Consider the following 21600-nt stretch of genomic DNA (forward strand, 5'->3'; position numbering starts at 1 on the left):
AGATGAGAAGAGCAGCAGATACCCTTTTGCTCCTTTGGTGCCATTCCTGTCCCACCACACAGAGCCTGCTGGGAACATCAAGCTCTGTACCAGACAGACACTCCTGTACAGCATGTTCTCATTCACACCTATTTAAGGGGCTCGGCAAAGCAAAGGAAACCAGAGCTGGCCATGAGCCAGTCTGGTCAGTACTTTTAACTTGAGCCCAAGAGGGACTTGTCTCCTTTGCAGCACTAAGCCTGTCAGAGTGTGGGGTCAGCGTGTGGGACCCACCAGCTCCCTGCTCTGGTGAGCCACAAACCTTTGGCTTTGCCACAGTTGAGCTTTCAGGAGGGAGATAAGCAGCTCCCACACAACTCTGAAACACTCCCATGGGGGTTGCCATAAGACAGAGTCTTAGAAAGAACTTCACTGCGCAGAGCAAGTAGTTCAGGTTTAGGGCTGAGGTGACCCCAACAGGAGCAGTGCATCGTTTACACCATTAAGCCAGCCACAGGGGAGCACAGGTGACTCCAAGGACAGTGACCATGACATTTGACTCCTTGTAACATTTTCTGGGGGTCTGAGAAGGACATTAGCTTTGTTGAGATGCTCAAGAGATTTATTCCAATAAATGAATCAGCCCTCACGACACCTATATACATCTCCCCATCCTCCTCTGCATGTGAATCACAGCAAGGTTGTAATCTGCCACAACGCTGAACACAAAGAGCAAAGCTGAACCCGCCGAGGGCTCAGCAGGACGCTGCCACTGAGTCAGGAGCCCCGAGGGCAGCGCTCAGGGCCCCAGAGCAGTCCTCACCCCTCGGGCTGTCAAAGAGAGCACATTCCCCTCCCTGCACCAGGCGCAGCCCGCTCCTCTTTCTCAAGACAGATTACAGCTATTTAGGCTGGTAACTCCTTAAAGGCTTTCCTGTGTCTGGTCTCCTAAGGAGCAGTTGAAACAACGTGTTCCTTTGCCCCGCAGAGTCACTGCATAGTTGGGACCTCTGCTTAGGAGATTAATAACCATTCTCTCGGCCATTATGGAACTACGGACAGGTATCAGGTGAGAAAGAAAAGTAGTAGAAAGGGAGGCATCTCAGGGGAGCTTATTAGCTAAAATAGCTAATGGCACCTGAAGTGCCTCTGACATTCTTGCTGAGCTGCTGCATTGTGGCACCTGTTTCCATTTCCCTGAATTAGCTTCAAGCATGTTTTGGATGCACAACCGTTACTGTCCTTTTTGCTTTGGTTCTGTGAGACAGAAACACAGATCTCCCCTCAGCCAGGATTACCTGGGCATGTCCCACTGGCTGACACTGCATCAACTAAACTGATTTGTACCTATCTGAAGATTTCCACATAATTAAAGAATCCCAATTGCAAATTAACTAAACGCCATGGTTTAGTTATTGAAGGAAAAAATTCTTTTAAACAGTCCAGCAGATATAGTGTTTTAAAAGCACTAGAAAGAAGACATAACTGAGAAATGAAAATTGCCTACTTTTGTTAAGAGAAACGTAGCAAGGAATCAGCAGAGCAAACCACTAACACCTCAGCAGAGGCTGAGGAGTGCCTGTGCTGACCTCGCCAGCCTGCAGGGTCCCCGGGAGGTCGCCCAGGCTCAGGGGCTGGCAGCCTCAGGGGTTGTTCCGAGGTAAAGAGGTCAGTCCACTCCCTTGCCAGGTTGGGGTCCATGCCAGGTTGGGGTCCATGCCAGCTGAAGTTTGATTCACCCCAGCTTGCCCCGACACCACCCATCACCTCGGCCCAGCCCTGAGACAGAGAACAGCAGCAGTGAGGCATCGTTGGGTGCCCCGGCCCAACACCCGCACTTTTAGCTGAATGTCACCCGCACTTCTTGGAAGGTTTTAAGTGTTGACGGTGTGGTGGTTGAATTAAATTGATGTTCCTTTTCTTCCCCAAACAAGCCTGTCTTTTGCTCATGACCCTAACGGGTGAATCCTCCCTCCCTCTCCTTGTCTCGATCCCAAGGGTTTTGTTGTATTTTCTCCTCCCCATTCCTGAGGGGGGAGCGAGCGAGCAAGCTGCTGCGTGGTGCTCCGTCACCCTCTGGGCTCAGACCACGGCACCTCTCAAGACATAATAAATATGGTCTTGAGTGCCTCCTACTCTGTCAGCCGCTGGTGCCTCCTACTCTATCAGCCGCTGTCTGTCCTTTGTAGACCATACATACGCTCGCGTTTGCGAGCAGGAAGGGCTCAGGGGCTGGTGGGAGGCTTGTGCTGCAACAGAACTGGCTCCAGGCACTGCAGCAGGAGAGAGCCCAGCAATGCTGCTGTGGCACCATGCACTAGCCCACCTCCATGGAAGGTACCTTGACTGCCCCCAAATCCTGTCAAATTAAACACAGAAAAGAACCTCGAAACCCAACAACCCTGAGACGAGACAAAGAACAGTCTCTACCCACTTTCCCCCTCAAACAGAGGTCAGGGGCTGGGTGCTCGGCTTCCTGCACTGGCAGCAGCCACCTGTGTGCCCCTGGGGCACTGACCAGCACCTGCATCCCCCAGCAGATCCTCGTCCTTTCACTGGCTCAGCTCAACTGTGCAAGTGCTCCTGCTGCACAAGAGCCCACCAGCAGCACAGCGCGTGTCCTCAGCACACGGCCTCCTCGGAGGGCAGGCTACCTGCAGTCCTTTGCTTGGTGACGGCTGGTGTTCTCCTCAACGCCAGAAATCCTGGACGCAGAAGCGGCCAGGGAATTCCCACTGATCCTGAGCACTTCATGTCTGTGGAGAACAGCTCTAACTTGAGTGCAGAGGTTGGGGGAGAGAAACACAGAACTTGAATTGCTTAAGTAAAAAACAAATCCACCTCAGTGACATGAATCCACCTCAACTTTTCAGGGAGCCAGGCTTACGTGGCAGGGGGGGGTAGGGCAGAGCAGAAGCTTCTACAACATGAGTGTTTAAGTCCTCAATGGTCATGGTGGAGACAAAGGCAAGAGAGGCATAAGAATTTATAAGACTTCTCCCCACACCTCTGATAGAGTTTATGTTTCCTAAGCTTGAAGAAAATCTAACACTGGATTTTCACCAGCAGGCTTTTCAGACACTGTCACTATGACAGACATAAGTGGTAGAAACCAACATTCACATTCCAAAACAGCCAGGACCTGCCACTGACTATGATACAGTTCACTTCTACCTCCTTGCCTTTTTTCTATTAAAAGTGAACTAATAATAAACTCAAGTAGGAGAGTCTTCTACACTAAACCAAAAAGCACTCCTTCCACCGAGGTGAGCAGAGCAGAGCTGTGTTTGGACAGACCCACAGGCCTACCAGCTACAAGAACTACAAGATCATTTCTGATCCAAATAGAACAGCATATCCAGATCAGTGCAGCCCCACTTCTCCACTGCCAGTGTACAGAGTAGCCAGAGGATTTATGTCGCTTACAGAACATACACATACAAACCACATTTGCTAAAATCAGATACTCGCTCACTGTATTCCCAGCTGGCTTGAAAGAACAATACATTCATAAATGAAAAATTCCATGAAACTGCTAATGGGTCAGTATCACAGCCTTCTGCAATTGTCACAGAAATCTCATGAAAACTGAATTACTAAAAAACAAAACCCCCATTGTGTAAGTAGCACACTGCTGTCACACTGGTTCTGGTAACAAGCCCATTAATAAGGTTAAGGTAGTTACTATAGCAGATGGAGCATGTGTGGGGCTGGCTGTAAAAATCATATTTATCTTTCTTGGATTAAGGGCAAAAGGTGTGTGTGCATACACATGAATGTGTGTTATTCTTCTGCTGCAAATCCTTTGCTTACGACCATCAACGAACACATAGAAAACGGTCTATGGCACACACTGCTGGAGGCTGAGACAAAGGATTGTTTGCTGCATCCCTTCAGAAAGATTCACCTCTCCACAAGCAGGACGAGGTCCCCGGCTAGGTGAGGGGCAGCACACCAAGCTCTGGGGAACCAGCAATGCTTAGTCCATGCGACTTGCATTAAATGTTCCACAAGCCACATTGTTGTTGAGGAGCAGAGGTTCACAGATGGCCTGGAATTCCTGAGGAACCATTCAGCAACCACAGCTTGAGCCTTCACCTGCACACCCTCCACACCCTGAAGGCTGGTGCCACTTGCCAACCTCTTGTGGGAATGGCACTCGACCCTTAAATTTTATTCTTGCTTCGTTAATTCTCTCCCTGTATCCCCATTTTTCCCCGGTCACTTGTAGCTCACTACTGTTAAACTTGTTCCCTGCCAGCAGGTGTAAGAATAACCCCAGTGCTTTGGCAGACTAAGCTTTCCCCGTTAATTACAGCTGAAGCCTCTTTGCAACCAGCTTTAACCAAACACTGCTGGGAGCAGGGAGCCACCCAGGCCCGAGGGACAGCCTTCCAGGGGCTCTATTTGCTGCTGCTGGGGACAGGGCGAGCTCAGCTCCTGGCATGCTTACAGAAACTTCCACCCACAGCAGCAGAGACCTGCTAAAGGCAAGGAGGCTATTTACTGCTGACGAATGTGCACACACACATGTACTTACTCTGGAAATATTTAGCAGTTATGCTAAACATAACACATCTGAAAACATTCCAGACTAGACACGTGGCTTCTGCTGGCAGAAATTTTGCCTTTAGGCAAGAAACTTGTGTTACCAGTACTAGTGCATTTAGTACAGTCAAAATGAACCAGAAGATCTACAATTTATACCATTTAAAATAATGCAGTTCATTTAGACAGAGGCAGGCTGGCAAGAGCTTACAGAAGCACCTCAACACAGGGGAGCTCAAGGAACACTTGCCCCAGCAAGGGGCTAAAATAGCTATTCAGTTATGTAAGTACTGACAGAATAAAACATTAAATCTGTGGTTTTATCCTAGGATCAGGCAGCTTATTTTCAGGTTTTTACACAATATAAACCAACTAAAAAGATCACATAAACAGTAGAAGACATTAGGATGTTACACTCAGAAACCTCAGAGCAGCTGATAAAACTTGCTTTAAAAAAAGTAAATGTATGAGTGGTTCAAGTTTGTAAGCCAGCATTCTTGTTTCACAGGCTAGTTTTAGATGTGAAGTATTCCCAAAGCAAGCAGCTGAGGTCGACATGGAAAAGTTTCTGTAAACAAATTAAAGGATATTACTGAAAAAATTACACCAAGAAATAACGCACGCAAAACAGATGACAACTGTTCACTTAAAAAAAAGAAAGTTTCCTCTGTTGATGCATCTTCCCCCTACAATAAGTCAAAAAGAGGCTACACTGGAGAGGCAAATACAAAATTAATTTGGAACAGAAATACCACAAGTTACACTGTACAACTGGGACTTCCATTGTGTACATTTTCTCTTTTACACCTTTCATTTGACTCTTGAAAGCCAAGTGCAAATTTTCATAGAAAACAGTAACAGATGCAGCTGCAGAGTTCACGAAAGAAAAATATGTTTGGGAAAGTATCCAATAGGACAACCTTCTCTGCCTAATGCCATAATGAAAAAATTTGCAAACTTTCTAATTCTATTTAACTTTATGAAGATGTAACACTACAGGAAAGCTCAAGGCATTTGCACAACATAATAAAACAGTATTTACAACATTCCTGCCCTCCTCTGTACACAGATACAGATTGCCAGCACAGCTACTTCTCAGCATGAAACATTCTTCAAATTCACTGAGTGTAAAACAACTAGCCAACTTCACACTACACATTTCAACAATACTTTCAGCAAACGTCCCAGCTTTGGGAAAAAAAAAATAAAATAAAAAAAAGGGTATCTGCAGCTATGGAATCAAATAAGTTTCATCTGTTTGCAACAAAAAATAATTTACAGAGAGCTTCAGCATGACATAGCACAGACTGGACAGTCAATCCTTTTTAAATTAGGAACTGTTACACAATGTTTTACAGACATTTTAGCTGTAAGAGCATATTCTATTAAAAAAAACAACAGTTGTGATGTCACCAAATATTGTAAATGGAAATAAAACACATGACATATTGTATAGAAAGGCTAAACATCTGTAACCACTTAGTTCACAGACAGAGCCGTGCTACAGCGTGGATGTGGTTAATTACCGTTTGATATACTACCCTTCAGCACGGAGGAGATGGTGATGAAGGATAAGACTTGCAGTCTGACCTGTGCCATTGTCCAAGTATAACTGACATTCTAGCTGGGTTTCAAGGGATCTTTCCTGCCACAGATGCTGAATATCTCACCACAGATGGCTTGCATAAAAGACAAATAGTTAGACTGAACAGGAAAATGCATAAAATAGGAAAAATGGAGAACAAGCAGCTCCCAAAAACCAGCCACTGTCCAAGATCTTAAGTAGAAATAAAACCCTTATAGCTGGGTAAAGAAACAAATAATTTCAGCCTCTATTAGTCTGGTCATTCAGAACACAGTTAGGTTGGTGAACAACTATTTTTTAATCATCTTTCTGTTGTTCATCAGTGCCCCGATTTCAGAGTCTAAGATTCTGTCTCTTAAAAGGGGAATGACTAAAGAAGTGCTCCAAGAACCATTTCTGAAATGATGTAACACACTGAGGAGACTCAAGACATTTGTCACACAGCTGCGGGCAGTTGACATGAGCACACATCGCCCCCTTGCGCTTTTGCTCTGAAAACACTTGTTTTCTGTTCATTTTGTAGGTAAGCTTTCTTTAGGACACTTGCAGCAGTGCAAATATCATAACCCTGTAAGCCCACAAACACAACCCCAGGAGAGTCCCTGCGGGAGCCAGGCTCATCGCCGCCTGAACGCACGCGATATCCTCCAAGCGTTGGGCTCCTCGTAGCGATTGTACAGGGGCTCCAGCCTCTGTTGCTTTTTCTGCTTGCTCAGCTTGGTTGGATCAGAAACCTTGAAGAAAGCTGGTGCAAATTCCACCAGCCAGCGAGGATCAATGGTCGTCACTTCACGCATATATTCCTTAGTGGTCAGCACCAGTTCATGATACACCACCCTGTGAAAAGGGACAGCAACTCTGGAACTGAGTTCTTCCAACAGAACAGACAAGGCAAGTGCTGGAGTGCCTAGGCTTGCCCCTTTTATCTCCGTTTCACTCTCCTGCAGCATAAGGCTCCTTGTAAGCTCCAAAAGAACCATCCAGAAGAGCCATCTTCTTGTTCCTCTCCTACTTCACTCTTCAGCACAGAACTACTTCATTCCATTTAAAGCATTTCTCTCTCCCCCCACCCCCCCACTTCTCCCTCCCCTGCTTCAGCACTCAGTGTTTTAAACTCACTTTCACAATACAGAAACACAGAACTGCAGGCTTCAGGACTGGCCTTGGCTCAAAAAGTAAACCTCATCTCTGCCACAGGCACTAATTTTAGCAGCAGAAAGAGCCAAAAGCAGACTTGAAACTTTTCTCACTCTTCTGACTGCTGAGAAGGCAGCCTATACTCTGATCTGTACTCCACAAATAGTGCACACCACAACCTTTTCAGTTAAAAAGTCTGAACTGAAATAGAAAATGACATAATACTGCCTTCCTTACCACTCTGGCTGCCTGTTGAAGAGAGCACTGGATGGGTGGATATAGACCACTTGCTGATCAATGAGTGTCCGATAACCTTCCTGGGGATCCTTCTTTGCTGCATTTCGGAAGAAGCCACTGCAGATGGCCTTCTGGACGCGAACTGTTGCCTTCCCACAGGATACCACATCCAGCTTGTGCCTGACGAGAGAGAAAAAAATTACCAGATTTGGGTGCAGCTACCAACATCAGATTAGCAAATTTTCTTTATCTACTAAGTGTAAGAACACTAAGAAAACAAATTCACTACTCATCCTTCCTGACACGCTCACCTGTCCATAATGCCCAACATCTGCTTGCGGATGTCCTGTGCCCTGCGTAAGGATCTGGCCTGGATAAAGTTTTCATAGCACCAAGGATTTGAAAACTTGTTATTCTTCCAGGAATTGTACACAGCTAGCAGAGTGAGGTGGTCACCTTCTGTCTGATGGAACTTGGCTTTCTTTTGATCGGCAAGTGCTTGTTTATCCTAACACATAAAATATGTATCAATCAGATATCTACATCACAGAGACAAGCCTTGTGCATCATGAAGGACATGGGGTCCTTGTCACTCATACCACAACTTTTTAAGTCTACCAAGAAACAGATGATATAAAAACTGAGAAGACAACACAAAATTTTGCATGGCGAGAGACTAAGAACCAAGAGATGAGAATCTAAAAGTCACTGGGACTGCTCTCACTAAGCCAAAACCATGCCCGTATGGAAGCAAAGCCTAGACCCGTTCTTGCCAAGGAAAGACCTCACGTAAACTTCTCCTAAAGACTTGCATGGGTGTCAAGGACCTGACCAGAAAAGATGAAGAAATTTTTTTTTTTCCCTTGTTTTTTATTCAATTTCAGTCCTCATTTTTGAAAGGAGACTTCATGGTAAATTGCTCACTTATACTGTAGGAAGCACAGGCACGCATTGAACTAGTTAGGTTTTTTATTCCTATAGAAGCAACCTCAATTACTCAACAAAAGTGCTGAAGCAGTAGCTTTGACTCTGCTGACCTACCCATCTCCCCCCACTTCTCCAATCTGCAGATAAAACACCATTAATCAAACACTGTGGCTACACAGACCAAAACTGGAAGTTAACAGACTGAACTGCAGCAGGCCATCACAATGAAGAAATAACGGGTTAAAGACGAATGTGCTGTGGAGGAATGCTACCACAGCAGAGTCTGATGCTTGCTGACTTAAAAGAAATCAGCAATGACAGGACTGCCATGAAGAAATACATTCTCTGTATCTAAAAATGACAAAGGCACTCTGAGCTCCAGAGATGTAACTGACTTGGTTTATGGTTATATGTGTTGACTGGGAAATACAGAAGAGAATGTGAGTTCTAACTTTCATCCTCCCATCTGCAAACAAACTACCAACATCCACACCTACAGGGTGTTTAACCAAAAGGTGCATCAGAAATGTAATGTATGAGCAAACAGTCTAACCAAGCTACAGGTTTATTTTGGCAAATATGCTCACTAACACCCGAGGCAGGCACACAAAAACCTCTCAAACCAGAACACTGCTGCTCCCTGGCTGCACTCCTTACCTTTGGCCTGTAGAAGACGTTCTGTACAGACAGCATGGAGACTATGGTCAACATTTCCTCACTGCATCCCAGATGTACAGACATGATCAACATCTTACACAACATAGGCTCCAAGGGGAATTCTGCCATCTGCAAGAAACCTGTTTCAGGGTACCCTGCAACATCTTGGAAAAAACTTGAGTACTCTCAGTGCAAAAGAGAGCAATGTCCTTTCTTCCAGGCTTCCTTTCCAAAGCAGTGTGCTTTGCCCAGAATAACTTTACTCAACATGAAGCAAATTATTTGTCTATACTCACTACTGCAAGAATATCCCAATACTTACAGGAAATGTTTAGACATTAACAAAAGTAACCTTATTAATAAGGAGAAATAATAGCTGCTCCTTAAAAAGCAGAAGATACTAACTATGGTAAGTGAAAAGCTACCAATAAAACATGAGAATAAAAGGAAAAGGAAACCAACAGTGCTAGGAAAATCCTTATATGACTACTCTCCTGTCACCCCCTAAATATCTACAACCCAGGCAGTGCCAAGCAGCATTCTGTTTTGCCTACCCTGCGCCCAAGGCGAGTGAGCAGTCCCTCGTCATCCAGAGCTCCCAGGGTGTACAGCTGCTCCATGGCGGTTATCAGAGTCTCCATTGGGGGAGCATCCATAAAGTCAAAGGAGAGCAAATCATTGATGCCCATAGCCTGAACAGAGGGGGTGGGTGGGGAAAACCCAAGTTAAAAACACTGAGAAGGAAGACACCAAACTCCTGCCAGAGATATGTATCCATCAAACAAGGAGGCACCACAGAGCGTTAAGCAGCCCTACTGCATGTCCTTACCCTGGTGGGAACCGCAGCCACGAACATGCGGCTGCATTTCTACATGTGGCCTTCACCCACTGTTCAGTCTTCAGGTCTGTTGCTCTGGCACATCTCCCTCGATGAAGATGATTCCATCAAGGGGACATACAGGATAAATGCTGGTTTTGAGGACTTCCTGCCTGGCAGATCAGTGTGGCTGACAGCTCCAACGGACACTAGCTGTGTCTCCACCCTTCCCCTTGTTCCCAGAGACAGGGAAAGGCAGCAGCTTCCCCAGCTGCTATGTACCGAGTTAGGCCCTGTCTGCAGACTCCCAGAGGGATGGTATACACTTTGAAGATGCATATGTTTGGAAATCAAAAACCACTCTAGAACAGTGTCTCATCTGTTAACAACACAAACATACCTTACATAGGAAACGCGTACTGCCCCTAAGATTCCTCTTTCTCAAATCTCCTGCAACTAACTGTTCTGTGCAGCTCAGACTTGTGGTTTTGGCGGATATTCGACATTAAAACCCTCAACAGAAAAACGCAGGAGCGAGCTCAGTGCCCAAGAACTGCATCTGATGCAGTCTCCCTTCCAAAATACTTCTGTTCACTAGAATGGTGTGAAATTGCAGAAGTACTTCATGAGGCCCATAAAGGCAGAGACTCATTTACTGAAATGCTTATGATCATCTTGGCTTGCCACAAACTGGTGAAATACCTACCTTCAGGGAAAGTACTGTACTGGCCAGATTTGTTCTCTGGATTTCAGGCACATTGGTGGTTAGCATTTCATCTCGATAAGCACGCTCTGTATATAACCTATAGCATTTTCCTGGTCCTGTTCTCCCAGCCCTTCCTGCTCGCTGCTTTGCTTGAGCCTAAAGGTAAGAAGGCATCTCAGAAACAGGTGCAAACAGGCACGGGTGAACACAAGTAAAATAAAATTACTAATTATTCACAATTTTATTTGTATTGATAGAAAGAGATTTCCAATACAACTCAGGAAAGTATGTATTCCTTAGGCACAGCCTCAAGGAGTCTCAGGATGTTATCGAAACTGCAGTTTTATCACTGCCTCACTTTGCTTCCATGGGCTTGGAGGCCACATCATCAAGATACACATTACCAGCAGGAAAAAAAAAAAAAAGTCAAACATAGAACACCTACCTGTGAAATCGGCGTAACAACCAGCTGGTCAATTCCTGTCTTGGAGTTATAAACTTTCTGCTTCACAAAGCCAGGATCCACTACATAATATATTCCATCAATAGTCAAAGATGTCTCAGCAATGTTAGTGGCGATGACAACCTGCAAACAACAGCTTGATTCAGTTCTGTGTCTGGTTGCTAAGGCAACCATGCTTCTCAACTGAAACAGTCCATTCTACATGATACGAGCAGTAAATAAACACAACCATCATTCACCACTGAAAGGAGAAATGTGTTCACAGAGAACAGAAGGCAGTGTTACCTACAGTTAAACATCGACAGCATTTAAGTATCGACGTTTGTTTTAGATTTGGCAATATGGGAAAAGAGCATGATAAAATCCATAATTAAAAGCAAGTGAAAAATCAGTGTAAGTTTGTAAGTAGACTGCACGGACTTCAAGGAGAATTGTTGCCTATTACTCAAACACAGTCTGTATTTAGAGAAGAATCTTCCACATAATTTATCTCTGGATATTCACTGTTTGGTAAGAAATTTACATCCATCCAATGGGAACTGCATTTAGATTTCACTAAAGTTAATATCCTTTAAAGGCAGCATTAAAAAACACACAAAGAACATTCCACACAGAGGTTTGCTACGCCAGGTGTTTTTCTATACATTTTCAAAGGCTTAGATAACATGTATAGGCATGTACACAACCAAAACCATGCTCTAAGCTGCACGTAAGCCACCTTTTCTTCATAACTACACAATTTTGTCTGAAGTTGTAACTAACAGAATCAGAAGTGCTGGAAAAAACCCAGAAGAATGAAAAGAAGTATGATTAGCAGTGTAATACAACCCCACTGCTAAAATGTATCAGCAGAAGATGAAGCCACACAGCTAAAATTACCTTTCTGCTTCCTGGTGGGGCTGGGTCAAAGATCCTGGTTTGCATTTCGCTGGGTAAAGCTGAATATACCGGTAGGATAATTAACTCTGGAACATCAGGCCCTAGAGATTTCATCCTCTCATAGAGGATTTCACAAGCAGTGTCAATCTCTTCCTGACCAGTTAGAAACACCAAAATGTCACCTACACAGGAAGCAAATTCAAACATCCAGAGAGTCAATACTGCTCAGTACAACTCCACATTGCCATCACTCACCTTTTCCATTTAAAGCAGAGAATCCCCAATTTTTGCTAGTCCCTGGGCACCAGCTCTTAGCCAGAAGCAACATACTTCAGTCTTTCATCCAACTTTTCCATCATTTTATTTACAAGCCATAGAGAGCAGCACTGAGAGCATTTTGCTCATAACCCTAGACAACTCCCCACTCACCTGGTGGCTCTGTTAAGTGGATCTGCATTACTGTAATCAGACTGGCATCCAAATAATCTGTCTCTGGCTCTTTTGTGTACAGAATTTCTACTGGGTATGTTCTGCCAGGAATTGTGAAGATCGGCGCTTCGTAGAAATACTGAGAAAATTTCACAGCATCCAGTGTTGCTGACGTCACTATCAACTTCATATCTTGCCGTTTCTGCACTGTCTACAGCAGAAGAGAAAGTTCTCAAGTCATTTATTGCCTTTGGGACTATTAAGATATAGCACTTAAGTCAGAGAAACATGGCCAGTACTATCGTGTGTTTTAACATCTGAGCAGAAAGGCAGCTCATTCCAGTATGCAGAATTTAAAAAAAACTTGACTGCCAAGGTCACATTTCAAACCTTTCCTAGCAGCACCTATCACAGAAAGCCTATGTCAGAGAAGGAGGAACAAAGCAAGGAACTCCTCTGCTTATCTGTCATTATGAGCATTCTGGACTGCCAATTCTCATTGTTTCTGCTGAACTTTGCCTGCTTTGTCTTCACACAGAGGCTCATCCTATGAAAATTTGGATTACAAAGCCTTTTGCTTCAGAAGAGACTGAGAGTGCACATGAATGAACTTGACTTGTGTGTCCCTGCCTTTCCCTGTGTTCTCCTACCCACATGTAGCACACAGAGGACACTGAAGCAATAAAAATTAAATGCTGCATTACCTTCTTCAGGAGTCCAAAGAGCACATCTGTATGTATGGTCCTCTCGTGGGCTTCATCCAGCATAATAATGGCATACTGGGTCAGATCAGGATCGATCAGGCACTCCCTCAGCAACATGCCATCTGTCATGTACTTGATAACAGTCTCGGGGCTTGTGCAGTCTTCAAATCGAATAGTGTAGCCAACCTAGAGGGAAGAGTTGCACAGGAACTGAAGATACAGAATAAACTTACTAGCACCATTAATTCCCAGTTTGATTATTCTGCAAGCTCATTTTACAGCTCGTAAGGGAACAGACACATGCACGCACAAGCAAACTAGCTCCAGTACTGATTTCTCCTACTTTTCTGCATACTTATTCTGGCACGTTGTTCACCATGGAAATTCACCTCTTGTCCCAAGCAGCAACCAAATTCCTCTGACACCCTCTTCGCAACAGACATTGCGGCCACTCTGCGGGGCTGAGTACACCCAATCTTTCCTCTTGACGTATACCCAGCCTCAGCCAGGTATTGGGTGATCTGAGTTGTTTTCCCAGATCCTGTCTCTCCGATAACAATAAGAATCTGGTTGTCATGCACAGCCTAGAAAAGATTGTAATAGATACAACTGCCAAAATTTATAAACACAAAACAAACAAAATCAACACAGTGACTAGACTGAGCACCTACTGCTCTTGCTCCAGCTGACCCAGACCAAAAATCCCACAAGTGTTCTTACTGATCAGGCCAGGAAACCGCATGACCATTCAGCTGACTCATCCCTGGCCGACACGATCTTAGTTTCAGTTTTGACTTACATCAGTATTTGGAGCTTTATCAGAATACAGATATACATAATCCTTTAAAATAATTATTCTAAACTACAGTTCTGCACTTAAAATTATCAACTGGCTATTCACCTGTCAACAAACTAAACCAAGAATATTTATTTTAAAATATTGCTTGTTCAAACAAGAATGCCATTTCAGAAGCCTTACTTGTATCAGCTGCTCCTTCAGTCTGAAGATTGGGAGACTCTCTCTTTGCTCAATGATGGAAAGCTGGGTCTTCTTACCATAAGAAGCTTTGTTGCCACCAAATGCATGTTTCTTCCACTCTGGGATATCATTGGGCATCATCCCAATACCTCGCATGTTTGCAGCTATTTGCCTTCCATCCACTAAAAAAGGGACAATCTCACTGATACATCTAGGTTCACACAGCACAGACCCTGATGACCCTGCTCCCACTGTTTCATCATACACGCCTTCTATACTTGTGTGTTCAAGTGTTTTTTAAGTTCCTACGTGCATACATCCATTATTACATTCATCTCCATGTAAAAAACTGCTTCGCCACGCACCGCACCTTTCAGTAACACATCCTTGGCAGACAGCAGGATGTATCTGTACATTTCCCTCGAGAGCCCTATTCCCTATTTCCACTTCTGTAGAAAAGCACTTCCGCTTCGCCTCGCTTTTAAAGTGAGGCAGACAAACACAGTGTCAACACATTTCTCCTGGGTTGCTCAACTACCCCGAAAAGGCACAGTTCACACTTGGATGTGTTCAGACATACCATCCGGGAGGGGATCCACCCAGTGTGTGTTGAGTCCCATGGGGATAGAATCCATCTCCGCTTCTCTCTGGGCTTGTTTAAGCTCTCGTCTTTCTTTAGCTAAAGCACTCTGCATCATTGCAGCCTGGGACAAGGACCCGTCTGGATTCTGGAAAGCAAGAAAAAGTTAAGACTTCAAGTGCTCCCAGCACTTCGACTTCGATTAGGTCTCTGTCGTCACTGTCCTTTAGAAGCACCTTCTGAAGAGGCTCTAAAAGATGTTAACCTTTTATCTATTTAACTTCCAGGATATTTCCATTAGCCCAGCCTCATGAATTTCCATGGTCATGACTAATATGGAGCACTCCTACACTGTCCAGTCAGGAGGATTATGGCACAACCAACAAAAATTAAGTACTTCTCTACTACCTTCTACTTTCAAAAGGTAAGAAAAAAGTAGAACAGAGAAAGTGTGTTCTAACAGTTATGTGAAGTGGTTGCTGCTGCAGGCTAATGCGCATTTTGTTTCTATTATTCCATTTCACTGCCACCAGTTAAGTCAGAATCCAGCTTTATAAGTAAAGAAAGGATCCTCAGTTAGTGGTAATGTTTTTCAGGGCTCTCAGTAACGTCCCGGTGGGAAAATGGCTGCTAAATTCCCAAATATTTATTTATTTAAATCAAGCAGATTGGGTTTAGTCCTAGAAATCTCTTACCTTTACTATTTTGATGGGACTCATATCCATGCTCTGTTTAGTGTGACCTCGAAGGAATGGTGGCTCTTCTTCAACTAACTCAATCTCAAGGTCCTCATCTAAAATCCGCAAGGGACAATTTTTATAGAAAAGTTAAACTTCATCTTTCAAGTCTGTAAAAGTACCTCTTCAAACAGTGCTTCCTGTGTATTCTTGATTGTTATGTGCTTAGATCATTTTAAAAGTCAAAACACCACAAGTAAAACGAATGCACAGACAGTGCACATCCGAACATCGCTAATTGTAAGGCTAGAGCAATCCTAGTTCCAAATGTTTAAGATGACAGCAACTCAGGAGATGCTTCACATCCACTTATATCATAACCTCTTTCTGAATCAAAACACATCTAGAAACACAAGGAATTTACAACACCAAGAAGACTACTTGGAAATACTACCTTCTTCATCATCAACTTTAGGAAGAATCCCAGTCTCCTCATCAAAATCAGGAAACTCTTCCTTGGAAAGCACATTAGCTGCAATCATCTGGGAAAAGAATGAATACAAGATGGATTTGTCCCCATGAACTAGCACAACCCATGCCCACAAGGTCTCAGTTCTAATGCTATTGCCAGACTTGTAAAACAGGAGCAAAGGAACGTTGTGATTTCAGAACAAAGGAAAGGTCCTACATTGTGGCACATCTCTTCCAGTCTCTAAGTCATCCAGTCTCTGAGCACAGTCCTATTGTTATTTTAAATACCGTCAGTGGAACAAGTACCACCTAAGTGTCACTGGATAAAGATGTGATCCCCCAGGTCAGCTCTCGGGGATACCTGGTCCAACCTCCGGCTCAAAAGCAGGGCTAACTTCACAGACAGAACTAAGCTAGAAGGCCCAAATCACTGGAAGGCAGCAATTCAGAGGTAAGGAATAAGCCACACAAACACACAATCAAGGAGCCATATTCTAGTTCAGGAAACTCCCTAGCAGTTTTACTGACTGACACTATTTCCCCGAGCAGAAAACACACCTGTTTTATTTCCCACTTCTCCGGGTCTGAGATTCGGGTGAGGCGTTTCCGTTCAAGGCTGTCATCCTCCACCTCCGGGGCGTTCACCAGAGACAGGTGACTGGGTCTGTCCGGGTTCCTCATAGAGGTTTCTTCATTGGTTTCTCCAACCAGGTTTCTCCTCCGGTTTGGGTTCAAGTCTTCCCCAGTGTCTTGATCAACATCCTGCATTAGATTGATTAATCAATCAGCTCTACCTATATTGCACATCTCCTTATCTATTAACACTGGTGCTTCTTCTAGCACAAGAGAAAAAGCAAACCACGTTTCTTAGAGAAACTACTATCGACAACAGCCCATACACATAAAATGCTATTTTGCATACTTTTTTTTTTGTCCTCAGCTGCTATTGTGAGGTAAGTCAACCCAAGGCCTCCTGGAACACTCTGCCTTGGCAATAGCAGTGATTTCATTTAATGAAAAGCTTCTCTCATACTGAGAAAGGAAAATAAACACAGCAGGAGCTTGAGGTTTGCCTTGACACTCAGCTAAAGCGTCAAGTCAAAGAGCTGTTAGGAACACTGCATCAAAACAAAGAACCTACAGAAAATGAAGCAAGAAGTAACAGGCCACTTAAATACAGAACAGCAGCTGGTTTTTTTACACTCCTACTTCAAGGGTTAAGTATTAGTTTTCACCAAAAAGAGCAAAAAACAGCAAGAAGAGGCATAATCTTCAAAAACTTTGGCAATACAGACTCTACCTATAAGCACCATAAAACGTGTTCCATACCTTCATGCTCAGGCTGGTTTTGGATCCAGTAAAGGATAACACTTTGACTTTTACTCTTTGTCCTTTGCTCACAACATCGGCGACATTGGCGACCCGTCCTTCCCGTCGAAGCTCTGAGATGTGGACCAAACCCTCCCAACGCTTCCTGTCAGCGAAACAGAGGGGCGTTATTACTCCGACAGTCCTTCAGATTATTCAGAGTTTCGATTAAAATGTTTTGTTGTCAACTGGTTGGTTGTGTACATTCATCAACTGTTCTTTATAAGGAGAACATTCTCTGCTATCCAATTTATTTTTCTGAAATAGACTTCTAGTTTGGCACCAAAATCCAGCATGCCTTATTGTAGCCCCATAACCTCTTTAAGGTGCTAGCAGAAAAGGGAACTCAGATGGAATAGTACCAGATCTGTTGTGAATGTCAGAAGGTACCTTAGTCCTTCCAGCTGCACAAAGCATCCGAACTGCATTATACTCGTGACCTTGCCATTGTAAATGTCTCCAATGGAAGGCTCCTCGGGTGGTGGGCGGTCTACGTGCTTGTCTCTCCATCTCTCGCTGCTCTTCTCCACATACTTCTCTCGATCCTTACGGTCCCTACTGGGACTCTGACTTCTGCTCCTTGACCGGTATCTGGACTTTCCCCTGTTCCTATCCCGAGTCCTAGAGTGAGACCTAGAGCGAGATCTGTGCCTTCGCTTCCTGTCCCTGCTACGACTCCGGCTCCTCCTCTTTTTCTTTGCCCTAACAAACAAACATTACATATTTGCAGTGAAATTCCACATAAGAAGAAAACAAGCAAGCAATGCCACTGCCAATACCCGTCCCGCGAAGACACACCAGAAACCCACCGGTGGTCGCTGCTCCTCTGCCTGCCCTGTCTGTCTGCACTAGGCATCAGGGCTTCGAGTTCCTTCAGCGCATCAGCTGCGACTTTCACATCATCTTCATCCAGCATGTTCTGCAAGAACAGAGAACCATCCTCTAAGAGGGCTGATAAAAAGTCTGTCACAGAGAATTAATCTAGAGAAAGAATGATCACGTACATATGTATTTAGAAGGAATATAAGATTTTAAAAAAATCAGACAAAATACATGATGTAAGGGGAAAAAAAGTACTAAAGCTGTCTCCCTATTCTGCCACAATATTGAGCCAATTCTGCTTTTATACAAAAGAGCTTCATCTCTACACCTTAAATTATTACAGAAATATAAATTGCAAGTCCCTTGTAGCAAATGAATGTCCAAAATTCTTATCTAGTTTGTAATCCCTCGTTACTTTTTTAGACATTATGTAAAAAAGGACAGGCTACAAATTTCCCGTCACAAGAGCCTCATCTTCCAGGTATTCTGCAAAACAGTAACAGCTAGTCTTAACAACTGTATGCAATAACACCAGCCTTCGACCTCTTTTGTATTTCATTTCTCATAGTTCACTTCTATCCACATATTAGCAGAAGAGACATTAACATGAAAAAACTTAAAACTAAGGGAAAGAGGGAAAAAAATAAATTATGTTTTCACATACTCATGAAAGAAATCTGAAATTACAACCTTACCCTGATGTTAGGATTGTCTGGCCTGCAAAGGGCTGGGAACAATTCCTTCAACTTTTCCTTCTCTGATTTGGGTTTGACAACTGTCTCTGATTTTGAGATTCAAAACAAAACAAACAAACAAAATGCCATAACTCAGAAGAGATAGAACAATTCACTCTTGATTTTTGTGTAACTGAATATAAAGTTTAACTTTCACCTCAATGCAAAGGCTGATACAGATTTTAGAGTCTCAAAGATCACAGTGTTACCTTCCTAACAATAAAATTCTAATTATCAGCAAATCTGTAAAATACATAAGTACTCTAAATAGCGTACTCAACACGTTTTTGGCACTTAAATGGCTTTGCCAATCTACGACTAACAACAGAGAAACTCCCACCGCAACAGTAAGTTGCAAAGTCTTGCCTTACAAGACCAGAACAATAACTACATCAATCTCACCAAACACAGCCAAAAGCTACAAAAGACAAAAAGTTCTGGTTTTCTTTTTACACTGAACTGATAAGACGGACAAGATGACATTACCTTTGCTTGTAGACGGTTTCGGTGGAGGCCTCATTGTCTGTATGAGCCGTAACAAATTGCTAATAAGAGAATCCTGAAAAATATAATAAAATACTTTAACCTAAGCAGTAACTGCAATGCTTTTGTATTACTAAAAGGCACAATTGAGGGTTTATTAGCAGGACAAAAAAAAAAAATCTCAATTCTGAAGATGCTGGTTCATTTTCAGAAAGTATCCCTGGTCTTCATGTACATCCTAATACGACATAATAAAATGAATCTGAAAATGATTATGATAATCCCATTTAAGTGACTTTTCTATTTGTCATTTTTTAATGACCTGTTTAATCCACCCAGTTATTTCTGAGGAACTCATGAACCCAGCATCTGAGTATCATAAAAACTCCTACAACATTTGCCTTTGTGAAAAGCTATTCCTTCCATATTTTACATACTCAACGAGGCAATAAGCAGCTTGAGTTCTCAGAAGGATGCTTTGCAAAGACTACAAAAGTTTTTAAAGAGGAGGAAGGAGGAAGCTTGGCTTGATGAGACAGGAATACTCAGCAGCTAATTAGTGCATATTTTTCCAACTGAAGAAAACCAATGACTCCTCACACCTGTTTATTTAAAACAAAAACTCTATAAAATATACCAGGACAAGAACACAGAAGTAATGTTCAGATCTCGCTTACAGTGAACTCGGCACCATTCTTTAGAAGAACTGCTTTAAACGTGTCAAAGGTAGTATTTTTCTCAGCAAGACTTATCACAAACTCGGCTGTAAAGAAGAAGCAGAACAGGAATTAGAACAGAGGGTTAAAAGGCAGCACAGGCCCTTCCATCGGAATACCGGCTGCTGTCCCGGCAGCGCCGCGACCAGCCCGGTCCGTCCGCCCGCAGCGGCTCCCCAGGCTCCTTCGCGGGAGCCCAGGCCGAAGTGTTCGCTCGCCACAAGTTTTCTGAGGAACAATCAGGGGTTTTCCGAATCCGAAAGGGCCCGCCGCAAAGCGCGCCCTGGCCCAGCGCAGCGGCCCCAGCAGCCCCTCCCGCCGCGGGCCGATGCCGCGCTCACCCAGGTCCTTGTCGTTGATGCCCAGGTGATTGTCCAGCTCGGTGCAGACCTTGGAGACGAGCGACAGGTACTCGAGCTTCGCCAGCTCCTCCGCCGCCACCAGCTCCGCCATGTTGCCCCCCCCCGCCGCGCGCACCCGCCGCCACTTCCGCATCCGGGGCGCGCGGGACGCGGCTCCCGGCACCGCCCGCGGCGCGGCCCGGGAAGGGGGCGCGGCCCGGGAAGGGGGCGCGGCCCGGGAAGGGGGCGCGGCCCGGGAAGGGGGCGCGGCCCGGGAAGGGGGCGCGGCCCGGGAAGGGGGCGCGGCCCGGGAAGGGGGCGCGGCCCGGGAAGGGGGCGCGGCCCGGGAAGGGGGCGCGGCCCGGGAAGGGGGCGCGGCCCGGGAAGGGGGCGCGGCCCGGGAAGGGGGCGCGGCCCGGGAAGGGGGCGCGGCCCGGGAAGGGGGCGCGGCCCGGGAAGGGGGCGCGGCCCGGGAAGGGGGCGCGGCCCGGGAAGGGGGCGCGGCCCGGGAAGGGGGCGCGGCCCGGGAAGGGGGCGCGGCCCGGGAAGGGGGCGCGGCCCGGGAAGGGGGCGCGGCCCGGGAAGGGGGCGCGGCCCGGGAAGGGGGCGCGGCCCGGGAAGGGGGCGCGGCCCGGGAAGGGCCCTGCGGCCCGGGAAGGGCCCTGCGGCCGCCCCTCAGAGGGGAAAGCGGCCTCGGCGGAGCGGACCAGCCCCGGCGGCCGTGCGGGGCTCCGCCGGTCTCGGCCAGGCCGCGGAGGCTCCCCACTCCCGTATCCCTGGAGCTGCGCAGCGGCCCCGGCAAGGGCGAAGAGCCGCCCCGCAGAGGGCTCGCTCGCTCCCCGGCTGCGGGAGCCCTTTGGCTGCAGAGAAGCACCGCTGGAAGGCCCGGAGCGCGGGAGGGCGGTGCAGAGCAGAATCCACGACAGGGCAAAACAAAAAGGACTTAGAGCGGTGATGAGCCTCGAGGATTTCAGACATGGAGCTGCTTCCTCTCTGCTGGAGGGGGAAGACGACTCGTTCCCGTTTCAGTGTGATCTCAAGGAATGGCACGAGGGGGGAGCACCCCCCTGCAACAGCTCTAAAGGTGCTGGTTTAAGAAGCGTGTTTCAGAAACAGGATCAGAGACTTTCTTCCATAATCTTCAACTATTCTGACAGTTTGGTTCTATCTTTCAGTGGGACAGATACAGGAAAATGCTCAACTGCTGAGTAACTCCCAGGTTCCTATTTTACCATCTAGAAAGCATCAGGCAGCATCTAAATCTGAACCTCAGGAATAACGTTTAACCCCTCCATCATTTGGGGGATACAACTGCCAGCCCTGCAAGGAGAGAAGGCTTGCAGGGCTGTTCCTTCTGTAAA

At 45.5% G+C, this 21600-nt stretch overlaps 1 protein-coding gene across 1 annotated transcript; it reads right to left on the reverse strand.

Moving 5' to 3' along the window:
• Window positions 1-3466: 3466 nt before the first annotated feature.
• DHX8 (DEAH-box helicase 8) lies at window positions 3467-20382 on the reverse strand. Its single transcript, XM_074926503.1, has 23 exons — window positions 20240-20382; window positions 19860-19945; window positions 19186-19258; window positions 18661-18746; window positions 17953-18062; window positions 17534-17845; window positions 17105-17249; window positions 16334-16537; window positions 15759-15846; window positions 15323-15420; window positions 14628-14775; window positions 14048-14229; window positions 13458-13652; window positions 13069-13254; window positions 12365-12575; window positions 11936-12117; window positions 11039-11179; window positions 10594-10749; window positions 9625-9762; window positions 9071-9199; window positions 7798-7994; window positions 7487-7666; window positions 3467-6949 (listed from the first exon to the last, which is right to left on the reverse strand). Exons 1-23 carry the CDS (start codon window positions 20349-20351, stop codon window positions 6730-6732), a joined length of 3579 nt encoding a protein of 1192 aa, XP_074782604.1. The 5' UTR covers window positions 20352-20382; the 3' UTR covers window positions 3467-6729.
• Window positions 20383-21600: the final 1218 nt, after the last annotated feature.

This window comes from Athene noctua, chromosome 25 (assembly GCF_965140245.1).
Source record: "Athene noctua chromosome 25, bAthNoc1.hap1.1, whole genome shotgun sequence".
NCBI classification, from domain to species: Eukaryota; Metazoa; Chordata; class Aves; order Strigiformes; family Strigidae; genus Athene; species Athene noctua.